The sequence below is a fragment of the Patiria miniata genome, unplaced genomic scaffold, assembly GCF_015706575.1.
Source record: "Patiria miniata isolate m_02_andy unplaced genomic scaffold, ASM1570657v1 HiC_scaffold_1, whole genome shotgun sequence".
Taxonomy (NCBI): Eukaryota; Metazoa; Echinodermata; class Asteroidea; order Valvatida; family Asterinidae; genus Patiria; species Patiria miniata.
In genome coordinates this window covers 8,340,905-8,354,739 of record NW_024037047.1, presented here as the reverse complement: position 1 = coordinate 8,354,739, position 13,835 = coordinate 8,340,905, and the positions used below count along the sequence as shown (strand labels likewise).

General features: G+C 40.8%; 1 protein-coding gene across 1 annotated transcript in view; it reads left to right on the top strand.

Annotated features, from left to right (window-relative positions):
- The first annotated feature begins 1,452 nt into the window (after positions 1 to 1,452).
- LOC119721792 overlaps positions 1,453 to 13,835 on the top strand; it is a 33,959-nt gene continuing 21,576 nt past the window's right edge. Inside the window, exons 1-12 of the mRNA XM_038191753.1 lie at positions 1,453 to 1,582; positions 2,968 to 3,070; positions 3,269 to 3,332; positions 4,112 to 4,222; positions 4,738 to 4,854; positions 6,327 to 6,473; positions 7,416 to 7,448; positions 7,953 to 8,129; positions 9,177 to 9,266; positions 9,730 to 9,856; positions 11,347 to 11,426; positions 13,038 to 13,096. Of these exons, the coding sequence (XP_038047681.1) occupies positions 1,453 to 1,582; positions 2,968 to 3,070; positions 3,269 to 3,332; positions 4,112 to 4,222; positions 4,738 to 4,854; positions 6,327 to 6,473; positions 7,416 to 7,448; positions 7,953 to 8,129; positions 9,177 to 9,266; positions 9,730 to 9,856; positions 11,347 to 11,426; positions 13,038 to 13,096 (1,238 nt within the window). The remainder of the gene's footprint in view (positions 1,583 to 2,967; positions 3,071 to 3,268; positions 3,333 to 4,111; positions 4,223 to 4,737; positions 4,855 to 6,326; positions 6,474 to 7,415; positions 7,449 to 7,952; positions 8,130 to 9,176; positions 9,267 to 9,729; positions 9,857 to 11,346; positions 11,427 to 13,037; positions 13,097 to 13,835) is intronic.

Below are 13,835 nucleotides of genomic sequence, written 5' to 3'. Positions count from 1 at the left end.
GCTGTAGGTCATGTACAGTACAGGTACGTGTTAGATTGGGGGTTGTGCACCTGTTCATCAGAACTGAGAACTAGTCTCAGGGAGTCTCATTTAAAAAGTGAAGCACATGCGCGAAGGAAGTTCCTCCATGGCACATGTTGTAAATACTAAATGACAAAAACAAGTTTATATTTACAGGTTTTGTGGCATATTTACTAAGTTTTATTTATGGAAAGAATGTAGTATCGAGATGCCAGCGCCGGTTGTGTACAAAGTCTATGGAGAGTCTATAGTGAGCGGAGCCTCATAGTTCTAGGACTAGGAGTATCTATAGACCCCATGGGGCCGGGGCGCTAACTCCTTATTTGACCTTTGGGATTTGGTCTGTGGTACTAGCGCCCTACGACAGACACAATCTCAATTTGAGAATTCTCAGTGTTCACCACAATGTTGCCAAAAATCACGCAAATACTTTCCTAACAAAATTAGAAATGTTTCTCAGTCCCAGATTCATGTCTTTTCAACTTTTTTTTGCAATGGCTGACCTTTATATGATATTGATATATATGAAGAAAAAAGTTGCGTCAGGTTGCAACATTCTTCCTATGATGATTTTGTAACTTTAAATGTCTTCCTTTATCGTGGTGATACTATACTTAAGGACAGGAAACAATTGCAAGTTGGCCATGCATGCCACGGCAGAGCAAGCTGGCTAGGGCATGCACTAAACTGTTTGATAAAACAGGGAAAGATTCCCATATCTGGCAATCACTATTTTTTTCCCTTCAGTGACATATCAGCCATCAGAAAGTGATAATATGCCCTAAAAAGTAAAATTTAGCTGGGGAAAAAGTTTTACTAAGAAAACACTTAGACATTTTTAGACTAGTCCCATAGGGTTTGTGCACAGGGTGACAAGTGATGGCCAGATATGGGAATCTTTCCTAAAACAGTCACAGTAAAAATTGACCATTCGTTCCCATGATTCAGTGATGTTTAACTTCCCTTTTTCTGGTGACAATTTCAGCTCACTGTCGGAAAGCAATGGAGCAAAACATGAAACAGAGACAACAATGACAAGACAGTCGGGCACCACCCTGCAACTGACTGGTGGACACCGCCTCTTACACATAAGCAGTCAGGGTATCTGACCAAGATGGCCGACCTTGAGGGAAATGTCACCACTGATCTGTTCCTACTACACTTCAGTTGTCTTCCATAAACAAGAAGTTCTAACGAACAAATTTATTCCCCAGTGTTTTGACTGCAGCTAGATTTTTATAAAGTGGAATTAGGCTGACAAAAAAAAGCTGAAGAAAAAAAATTCTTGAGGCTAAAATGTTCCTGTTGGTCGTGAACAAAACTCGAATGACAGCTGAAACTTTTAATTCTAAGCTTTTCAAATAAGACTTGTCAAAATTAAACCTTGTATTCTTCAGATTGCTTCGTGAATGAAAACGGTCTGACGTCACCATGTCGTTGCGGACAAAGATCAACGGCTTCACGTCGTGGGTGAACCTACGGCTGAAGCCCTATAACATGCTGATGAACAATGTCATCATGGACCTGCTGAAAGGAACCAACCTCAAGATGTTGCTGCACAGTAAGTTCTTAAAATTGACAGATTTTGATTTTGTCCAAAGCTGTACTGTCTAGGTCATCACCCTGCTAAATGCAACAGAAAGCAATAATGGTAAAAAATTGTTGCATTTACTGTTGCACTGTTCTGCATCTTGTTGCATTTAGCAGGGTAACTGCATCTGGCCAAGGCTAACAGTGAAACAACAGAATCTACTATTGCAGTTTGTTGCATTTAGCAGGGTACCTGCTTGGTGCCAAGGCTGGCGTATACTAGGTTCACTGCATAATGCAACAGAATCTACTGTTGCAGTTTGTTGCATTTAGCAGGGTACCTGCTTGGTGCCAAGGCTGGCGTATACTGAGTTCACTGTACAATGCAACAGAATCTACTGTTGCAGTTTGTTGCATTTAGCAGGGTAACTGCTTGGTGCCAAGGCTGGCGTATACTAGGTTCACTGCATAATGCAACAGAATCTACTGTTGCAGTTTGTTGCATTTAGCAGGGTACCTGCTTAGTGCCAAGGCTGGCGTATACTAGGTTCACTGCATAATGCAACAGAATCTACTGTTGCATCTTGTTGCATTTAGCAGGGTAACTGCTTGGTGCCAAGGCTGGCGTATACTAGGTTCACTGCACAATGCAACAGAATCTACTGTTGCAGTTTGTTGCATTTAGCAGGGTACCTGCTTGGTGCCAAGGCTGGCGTATACTAGGTTCACTGCATAATGCAACAGAATCTACTGTTGCAGTTTGTTGCATTTAGCAGGGTAACTGCTTGGTGCCAAGGCTGGCGTATACTGGGTTCACTGCACAATGCAACAGAATCTACTGTTGCAGTTTGCTGCATTTAGCAGGGTAACTGCTTGGTGCCAAGGCTGGCGTATACTAGGTTCACTGCACAATGCAACAGAATCTACTGTTGCAGTTTGTTGCATTTAGCAGGGTACCTGCTTGGTGCCAAGGCTGGCGTATACTAGGTTCACTGCACAATGCAACAGAATCTACTGTTGCAGTTTGTTGCATTTAGCAGGGTAACTGCTTGGTGCCAAGGCTGGCGTATACTAGGTTCACTGTACAATGCAACAGAATTTACTGTTGCAGTTTGTTGCATTTAGCAGGGTAACTGCTCGGTGCCAAGGCTGGTTTGTCATGTGGTATAGCCTGCTATTTTATGGGAAACTAGGGGGGCTAATGTTGGTCAATTTCCAGTGCGTGATTTTCGTGTGACACGGCGGCCAGGGCTTTAGCTCAATCGTTTCATGCAAGACATTTATGCAAGGCGGCCAGAGCTTATTGTGTACCCGCACTTGTTTTTGTGAATATTTGTTTCTTTTTAATAATACTAGGTATTTTTCATCCTAGTTTTTTGATGAAATTTAGATGTCCCCCCCCCATTGTTTTTACAGGCATGACTGGCATTGACAACAAGAAATTGCAGAACTTTGACGGGATGACACAGCAACAGAAAACCACGAGGGTAGAGTGGGTCGTCAAGGAGCTGAAAGAGTCGTGAGTATCCATTGATTGCAATGGTAAACCATTTGACATCGTGATAATGACAAATATCGTCATATCGTCAAGTATTAGAGTGGAAAGATCTATATTTCAACAATACTTAAAAACTTGAAGCTTGTATACTTAGCAATCTAATTTAATAGAAATTGTTGCAAAGGAAAAAAATGCTCTTTATGCTTTGCTGTATTGCAGGGAGGTCGTACCTGATGATCTCTTTGTGGATTGTCGGCTGTTTGCCATGAGACATGCTGACCATGTGAGTAGTCTCGGAATCCTTTTTTCCTGCAAAACAAGTCTTGTAGAAAATGGAGTAAAATTGGGCTAAACTTTGTTTTATTAATACATTAAAAAAAAAAAAACGAACATATTTATCAATCATTAACCCTAATCCTCCACAATCCTTTTTGCAAAATGCAGGGTTTTGCAGGATTGCGGCTATGTGCAGGGGTGTGAAATCTCAGCTTTAAAGCTGATTTCAGCTTTTTTTTGTTTTGGATTTCAGCTTTTTTTCAGCTTTTTCCCTCACTTGCCGTGTACAAAAGTATAGGAGATTTCCAAAGTTCAGCTTTTTTACACCTTTTTCAGCTGTTTTCAGCTATTTTTATCAGTGGTCACTCACACCCCTGTATGTGGCAAAAACGTGTGGCTGATTTTGGAGGATGCACTGTGTCAAGGTCTTGGGCCGGACCTTGTGTTTATTACATGTATATATGCTCAGCTGTGCATAGATTTAGGCCTACATTTTACTTGAAAGTCTCCCAACTGCTCCAGCATGTCACTGGCTCTGCCTCAAAGTATTGACAGTGATTGCTGGAGGAGTTAGCAGGATTGAGGCAGTGGTCACCCCTCCAAGGACCACATTCAAGAAATAACGGAGTGATTTGGGAGGACTGAGGCTGTGTGCAATTTTTACATGGAGGCAGTTGGAGGATTTTGCAGGATTGAGGTTGCATCCTAGCAAAAAGTGTCTAGTGAGTTTGAGTTAAGTGTTAGTTGGTCTCATTATAAGCTGGCTTTACTTCTCTTTGCCTGAAGGTCTTTGAGTTGCTATGGCGACTCTCCACCCACGACATCTGGTTCACTTGGGAGCGGCTGGAATTCCTGATGCATAACGACGATAAGATTCTGTGCGAGGTGCCCTTTGAGGTCGGTCCATTTCTGACAACTGTCTTGCACAAACAGTTTTATTTCTCAGTTTTAAAGGCATATAGGATCATTTGCTTTGTATGCATTTTGATTGTTTCTAAGAATAATACTGTTCAAAGTCCAAAGAAAAATGTTCAAAAGCAGACCTGTTGAAGGTTCAGATCGATGGATATTACACTTTTCGAGGGAAAAAACTGTGAAAAACGATGCACAACCTTTTGATCACGAAACACGATTTCATTAATAACACTCTTGATTTCCAAAAATCAGTCAATTGCCTGGTTGCTGGAAATTACCTACATTTCTTGATGTCTTCTAAATGACAGCCAGCCAGACGGAATAATTTCACGGGGTGTTTAGTACCAGTACGACCTTTTATCCAAGAAAGACTTTTGAAAATAATTTGGTAGATTAGTTTGGGATAGATTCAAATGATCTCAAACTTCCACCTTATTGTTTACGGTTTGGTCACACTTGTCGTTTTTGTTGTTGTTTGTTGTTGTTTTTGTTCTCAGTGGACCCCAAGACCACCTCCAGAGAAGAAGAAAAAGAAGAAAGTCAAATACAACAAGTCGCTTCTGTCTGGATTCGGAGGGGCCTCGCTTGTCGCCGAAAAGCTTCCATCATCCCCAGTGAGTGCGAAATTTATCTTTAACACTATCGTTGCTCGTTTTATAATGTCAGCACCCTCGATATATCTATATTACTCAATTATTAGATATTTTTTTGATATCGATATCAACGATAGCAATTTTTTAATCATATTGAAATATCACAATTTTCAATATAAAGGAATAATATCAAAAGTGTGTCTGATTGTCTTCAAAATAAATCTCCCATTTGTGCTTTTACTTCGTGTTTTACGTTTGCTGTATAATGAAATGAAACTTGTGACTCAATATAAAAACATCGCGAAATGCCAAGCGGCGTCGCGTTGTGCTCTGTGTTTGCTGGAATTCGCAGTCTCCCAATGTAAAACCTCAAAAGAAACCGCCCGTTCTGGACAAATTTTCAGTGCTGAGATTTGTTTTAAAAAGTTTGAATTTTAAAAAGTCCAGAGAAAGCCGTAGAAAATTGGGACTTAACATTATTTTTCTAAATCAAAGAGTCATCTTTATGGTCTTTAACTTTCACATTGGATAATCGATATATTAAAAAAGCTTGATATTGGATTTCTGATATATCGATTATTGAAAATTATGAAATTGATGGTGCTTAATGTAATGTCTGTGACAGAGCTTTAAGAGCTTACTGAATAAACCTGAAAATGTGTTTTTTAAATCTTATGTATCCATCATCTACTAATGGTCAAGGAGATTACAGACTAGGAGTTTTGGATCATTTCTCTGAATCATTCATTAGATATCATGGTTAATTGGCTCTGTCACGGACATTACACTTCCCTTCATAACACTGAAATTGCCAATACCAAACTTCAAAAAGTGGCAATCTTTAGAGGCCAAGACAGAACGTTAACCCAACCTCCCCAACTCCGTCAAAATTCATCCCCCTATTTTGGTGGATTTTAAGGACTTGGTCCTGCAGGCCTGGTTTGACTAAATGCTGATGGAGTATGATGGACTTGGGCCTGGAGGCTTAAATTTCAAAGCATGCATTGGAAGCAGTGTGATTGATGGATTTTGGCAGACTTGGTCCAGTAATTAGTGAAAGACAATAATAATAATAATGGGTTCTTATATAGCGCTTTTAACTAAGATCCAAGCGCTTGTACATTATTATAACCCCAGATCATTGGGCCAATTAAACATTCCAAATACCATCTCAGCTCCCTGGGGAGTATACAGCTCGATGCAGCCTGTTAGGGGCAAGGAAGCTAATTCAATCGCAATAACCATCTCTGCCCTCACAGGTACCCATTTACTCCTGGGTGGGGAGAAGCAATGAGCGACAAAGTGCCTTGCCCAAGGGCACACGCACCATGACCCCAGGCTGGACTTGAACCCACAACCTGCAGCTTTAACCACAGACCACGAATCCAATGCCCTTAATTACCACGAGGCCACAGCACTCCACTAGGGAGTGCAGTAGGGAGTTAAGGTTAAGAAAGTTTTTTTCTTCAATGTTTCTGTCAATTTGTTTTAAGGAGCCAGCAGAGCCGTTGGTCAAGCAGCCCTCTCACGTCAAATACCCCGGCGAGGATTTCTGCAAGAAGTTCAAGCCCAGCAAGAAGTCTTGGCCCGTGCCAAGGCCCGAGGATTGCATCGTGGAGATAATCAACACGCTCTTGAAGGTTTGTGTCGCGCTTTGATAGTAAAAAGTGGAAAATGTGTCAGACCTCGACAAATGCACAGGGATAAAAAGCGTTGCCAGGGATAAATATCATGCCTTGGATACTGTTATTTCATCTGTCTGGAACAGCCACGTGTCCATTCTATAAAAATTACTGTTGCCTTTACACACATAGTGTTGCATATATAAATTATCTCATACACATTGCATATATTGCGCCTGCATGACGCGCGCCTCGCAACAGAGAACTGCAACCTCTCAGCCTCTTGTCTGGGTGGAAAGCTCACGGTAATGAAAAGGTCACACTGCAGTGATTTCATTTATTTCTTGAATAGCGAGTTTAAATCCTTTATCTTTTCGACTTTATATTAGCACGATATAACAAAAACATTGTTGACTGCTGTGATGCAGGAAATGTCGTTTTTAATCCCATGGGGTGTATGGGCTCCGTGCGCGAACGAAAGAGGGCGCCCTTTTACCTAGCAACGACGTCCCATGGGTGGGACATTTAGCTGGTTGACGCGCACCGTTCCTTGTGTGTGACGCACGTACACCAGGGGATTTGTACTATGTGCACGCAGTGGTACATGGTACGGCCGCGCGTCGCGGCAAAATTGCAGTCAGGCAAGATGGCGTCGGCCGGTCACCCCCAACTGTGCTTTCTTTGCCGATGAGGGGGGTACTTGTGAACGGAGCGGATAGTTCGCCTCGGGTGCTGTGCGCCACTCGGGTGTTAAAAAGCGCCATATCCCACATCACAGCAGTCAACAATTGTTAAATGTCCAACTGTAACATTCGAAAACATTGGTCAAAGATGAATGACACACAAACATTAGTGAACATAAAACACGCTAGAGACCATAACAATTGCATTTATAAATATCTTTAAGGATTTCCAAGCAATTTGGACCTGATTATTATTAATTTTTTTGCTCATTTGCAGACATCGAGAGAAGGAAGCAAGCTGAATGTGGAGGTATTAAAAAAAATGCAGTTTTTCTTTTGATAATGTTTTTTTTATCAGGGTTTTATTGCCTGGACCTTTTCCCCCACCCCAAATAAAAAAACAAACATGTAAGACCACTGGTGTCAACAGAAATGATTGATTTCCTACACAACATGTTAATAATGTATATTAACATTAGAAGTAAAGTCTGTCACGAGCCAATGTGGCCCATCAGACCAGCGTTTATCTCCGGTTTCCTTTGCTTGAAACAACTGAGAAAATTTCTGCTCCCCCTGGATGGGATGCTAGTCCATCGCTGGTTACTCCCCAGATAATGTCGGTACCCATTTATACTCCTGGGTGGAGAGAGGCAAATGGGGGTGAAGTGGCTTGCCCAAGGACACAACATATGACCAGCAGCTGGATTTGAACCCCTGACCCTCTGATCATGAGTCATGAACCCTAACTACTGGGCCACACTCCCAAATTTTGTTCTCACATTAACGCTGAGTTCTACCCTATGAATGTTCACAGAGTCTAGATGACCTAGTGGACAGTCGTGTCCTGTGTGCCTTGGTCAATGCCTTCGTCCCAGGGACTTTTACCACTGAGGTCATGCTGAATGACCGTTGGACGATCAACCTTGCTCTCAGGACCTTTGACAAATTGGTGCGCATCGGCACGCCCGTCGATTCCCAAGATCTGGTTGAGGTAGGTAGGGACTAGAAAAATGTACTATTTTTTCGGAGTGTCCTAGTAGAGTCAAATATCAAAATCAGTTACAAGTTAAGTCACAAGTTGTGTCACTAGTCAATCACAAGTCAGTTACAAGTCAATCCAAGTCAATCGCAAGTCAATCGCAAGTCAATTGCAAGTCAAATCGCAAGTCAATCCAAGTCAGTCACAAGTCAATCCAAGTCATTCGCAAGTCAATCGCAAGTCAATCGCAAGCCAATCGCAAGCCAATCACAAGTCAATCACAAGCCAATCACAAGTCAAGCACAAGTCAATCAATAGTCAACCAAAAGTCTATCACTAGTCAATCGAATGTCCATCACAAGTCCATTGCAAGTTCATCACATGCAATCACAAGTCAATTGCAACTTAGTCATAAGTCAGTTGTAAGGCAATCACGAGTCCATTGTAATTCAGTCACAAGTCAATCACAAGTCAGTTTCAGAGGTTGTTAGTTCATAAATTGTAGGTTCAAATCATAGAGCTATATTAAATTACCAGAGCGCTAACTCCTCATTCTTGCGTGCAGAGACGCTTTGAAGCCGCTCTGGGCGCAGACATTTTGAATTCATGTGTGTGTTTGTAGAACACAGTCAAAATAGATGGATTGAATTATAAAAGTGTACTCTAAATGCAACGCACAAGTAGAAGATACGCAAACAACTTAAGCGCATCATGATGGTTCAAAAAACGTCACGGCGAAAAGCATCTGCAGTGGAGGGACGCGCACACGTTGCGCTGTTTGCATAGAGCAAAATGAAACGCTCACTTGCTGATCGTGCATTTCGGTTTTGGGCGTATCGGCTTCGATGACGCATCGGTATGGAATACAAATGCAGATTTGCAAATAGCCGTACAAAAGCCGTGCAAAATTCCGAGTTTTCCATAGGTTTGTGCACAAACATGGATGCGCCCATCAGGCATTACTTTGTACATCAAGTTTAGCGCTCTAGTAATTTAATATAGCTCTATGGTTCAAATACAGCCCAAATAAGTTTCTTCTTTTTTTGTTACTCTCTATAGGCTGATACAATGGCTGTATGCACATACATGGCAGTCTTCTTCATGTGCGGATTCAAACTGCGACAGTCTAAAGCTGTGCTGGGCAGGCTGGTAGGCAATTATTTTTAAAATTTAATGAGAAACAATGACAAATTTCTTTTAACAACGGCAACTCAAACCACATTGGTTTAATGAGAGTTCAGGGCCCCACTCACAAAAAAAGTAGCACCAGGGATTGGGTAGTTACCACTATAATTGATTAAAGATAGAAAAAAAAATATGGTTACATTTGATAATCATGACGGAACACTGCTAATGTCAATTACCACTTTGCTTTTTTGTGCATGTGTATAAGGTGAGACGTAAGATTCATTAGCGTAGTATTTCAGTGTATGCCAGACACCAGACTCAGATTTAGGATGTAGCTAAATTTTCCCAAGGTTTGTGTTCAACTTTTTAGGCATGTACCTGTTTTTGTCAAGTAAATATTTTACTGTGATGAGCAAAGTTCAGTGCTTATTAAATTTTGTATGCTTACCAGGTCCATGAAATGTTCTCCCCTTGTTTTATGTAGAAAGAGTTGGAGCATTTGACCCGGGCCGCTAAGCACGAACTGGACGCTCTGCCCGAGATTCTCAGCGACATGGACATGATCCAGAAGCGTAAGACACTCAACGAAAGGCTGCAGAGCTACAACACAGGTGAGTGATCAGCCGAACACAGCCCCGGCTGGACAGTATTGTGGACTACATGCAGAAGAAATCCCCTTAACCCTAACTCCCTAGGCCTTTTTGCTAGGATGTAGCCTCAATCCTGCAAAATCCTACCAATTGGCCTCATGGAAAAATAGCATATAGCCTCAATCCTGCAAATTCCTCCATTATTTCTTGAATATGGTCCATGGAGGGGTGACCACTGGCTGAATCCTGCAAACTCCTGCGGCAGTGACTTGTCAATATGTTGAGGCTTGGCCAGTGACATCCTGGAGCAGTACGGAGCAGGCCTGTATTATATGCATGGCTGAGCAAAAACAACACAAGGTCTGGCCTAAGTCCTTGGCAAAGTGCATCCTACGAAATCAGTAACGCACTTTGCCATGTAACTTCAATCCTCCAAATTCCTCCACTTTGGAAAAGAGGACTTTAAAAGATTCAGGGCGGTTAGGGTTAAAAAGCATAAAGGATAATTTGTATATATCTCAAAAGTAACCTCGTGAATTATTATCCATAAGCTTACCGGGGGCAAGTTCGTTTAACAACCATTAGTCTACCAATGGTTGGTTGGTGTCAAACAGTGCACATGCGCTGTAACATTAAAGTGCGAATGACTAGTCAAACCATTGTCAACATATGGCCGTCACAAGTATGTTTGGATTGTTTACGTTCTTTGACCTGTTGAATGAACTGGAACATATCTCCGAGGCCAACCAGGGGGTAGTTCAACTCGCTATGTTTAAACTCGTGTCAATGGTTCCCTCTGCACTTAAGTAACGAACCGAGGCTATGGATAACCAGCGATGCTGCCGGACACAGTAGGCTGGTTCCAAATAGTTGACTAGCGTAGTACAACCATCGTCGAAGTAAATATGAATTAGCCTGGATTTAAGTTGAAATTTCTAAGTAGCTACACAGTCCACCGCGAGCGCGTTTTCCTTTACAACTGCATCATACGTCCGCCATTTTGTTTAACTGTTTTTTACAAAACTTTTCAAGAGGAGATCTATGTTGTACTATAAATACACCTACGATGCGTGGCACTTACGACGTGTTTTGTGAAATGAATCGCAGAATGAGTCGCAGCTGCGACGCATCGTAGGAGTACGACGCGTCGCAGTTCTGCGACGCATCGTAAGTTACGAAGAGTTTCATGAAATTGGGTGCTGGTCTGAGTCCAAACTGAGTAAAACCCTGATGTTTTTTCTCAAAGTCCTTGGACGGCACCAAGTATACCGTGCTCCTGAAAGTATGTTGGTGAAGCGCAAAACCCAATAAACCTATCGCGGTATAATCGCATCAACGCAGCTTGTGAAATTTTGTCCAATCCCATGATATAGAAATGGACACGGAACGCGCAAAATCTGAGACAAACAAAACTTAACGTACAAAATGTCCATAGGGTTGGCTAAGGGGCGTGGCTAACTCGCAAACGGCGAAAGGTCAGTACATTAATATGGCTTGGTTTTTTTTATCAGAGGTGACCAAAATTAAGAGCAAGTTTGACGTCAAGGCGTGTGAGGATTGGAAGAAGCACATCGTCGATATACAGGCCGAGGTAGGAAGCACACTTTCACCACTCATAAACCGAGTTGTACAGGGTGAATTTTAAAAAAGCGGAACCCAAACCCCCACGATTATATTTCATATTTAAAAAAATATGTACCACCAAATATAATAATGACTGGAAAGCCAATTTCATCAGCTACTTTTAGATGAAAAAATTACTGAAATTGCTCAATCCGTTCAAGGAATATCACCATTTAAACACAATGACCCAAAAACCTCTTTCGTCCAAAAAATGCGATTTCAAGAATCGTCGTCACAATTGTCTTTAAGAATCACCAGCGATAAAACCTCAGTTTAAAGGGTAAAAATATGCAACAAAGTCCTTTTGAAAGCCCATCTTTTAAAAAAAAGTGGATTTTATAAATCATATTGTTTGCCTAACCAGAGATGTAAATAAAGATTTTGTGGACTACGGTTGTTGACAGTTGTGAAATAACAAGTATTCTGTGTCATTTTCTTTGGACGAAACAGGTTTAAGGGTCATTGCATTTAAATTGTGATATTCTTTGAACGGATTTAACACTTTCAGTATTTTTTCATCTAGGAGTAGCTCATGAAATTGGCTTTCCAGTCATTATTATTTTTGATGCTACTTATTTTGTTAAATTTATGAAATACATGTATACGTTTTGGGGTCTGGGTTCCGCTTTTTTTTTAACTCACCCTGTGCTAAAATAAGAGAGTTTGCTAACTTAAAGGTAGAGTAGACCATTTGCAGCTATCCAAAAAGTAACTGACAAAATTATTGTTGAAAAGCATACTTGGTTTAATGATTGTAATGCTAATAAACTCCCTGTGAAATTATTCCTCCTGGCATACTGTCGTTTTGAAGAAAACAATAAAAGAAGGTCATTTCCAAACATACATACATACAAACATAGAGAATTCCACCAGGAAACTTCATTCCTAATTCGGCATAGACTCGAGTCGTAAGTCTGTGAATTGCAAAGATGCGTCTAAAGATGCGTCTAAAGACACATTTTTGGAAATTTCCGTTAGTAGTTTGTTTTTAATTCGGCGAAGTCATAAATGGGTGTGCACAAGCATTGACACGACGCATACGCGCGCGCCGTTGCTATAATTCGTCAGTTCAGTGTGCGACATTGCGTAGCTGCAATCGGCTGATGAGAACGTGTCCTGGGCGCTGATTTTGTGTGCAATTTAAAACATGATCCCGGCAACTTTTGAATTGAAATCGAGATCCCAGAACATACAGCATTCACTGAGCTAAAACTTCATCAGGTTAGTTGTTCAGCACCCTTCTTTAGATTTTGAGCACTTTTGTTACTTCAAACGAAACAAATGCACAAATGACAAATGATCTACTCTACCTTTAATAGGCTGCATTTGTTTAAAGCATACACACACAGGTGTTAACTTTTGGTACATAAAGCTTTGAACAAGCTTTCATAATCTTTGTACATAATTATCAAAACAATTTCCGACTTCCAGTTTTCTCATATTCCAAGCAAATACTGTGTCCAAAACTCAAAAATGACTTGAAAGTGAGAAGTATTGGAATGTTTCTGAATTTCTATCTTGTTCCGGAAAGTGAAGACTTTTCGAAATTTATTTTTATTTATCTTTTTTTTCTGTTCAGACCCGAGAGATTGTTTCCAAGAAAATGAGGGACCGATTCGACACGCTAACAATACCAAGGTGAGATGAAAACTATTGAAAAAAAAAAACCCTCACATCAACTACTTCCATTTTCTGCATATTTGTGAGGCGTTCTGGCAAAGTGAGACAGAACTGAGCAGAGGTTGAAATGAGGGTTTGCGGGTATTAGGAAAGAGAATAAAATACTCCTCACAATACTGTTTGTTGAACTTCAATCAGACATTCCATTGACAAGTTATGGCTGTTTAAAGTTTGCACTTATCGACATGTTAAAAAGTCATATGCTGAGGAAAGGGGCTTTAAAGTTTCGAGTTTTGTAGTCATGCAAACGAAAGATACCACTTGGTTTTCCTTTAACACGCTTTTTCCCCATTATTTTATACCATTTCTTATAAAATATGAGTGGTAGAGCTTTCTAAACGGTTATAAATATCAATAAATCTAAACATAAAACAGATCAACCCTTTTCAGTTTTTTGCATTTTTTTCCACTCTGGCCTGTGCCCAGTTCCATCTCATTTTGCAAGAATGCCTCACAAATTTGCATGAGTACTAAATGCGTAATCAATGAAGTGTAATGCAACTTCACACTTCATCGATAATGCATAGAACTTCAGTGCTTACTTTCTTAGAGTTTAGACACTCTCCTGAAGACGGTCAGAGCATACTGACCGGAACTGAAGTTTATACCTCTGTTTCTTTTCAGAACCATTCTTTTAGTTTGAGATATTATACCCACATGGTGTTTCCGCAAACCTTTCATTCATTAGTATCACCAC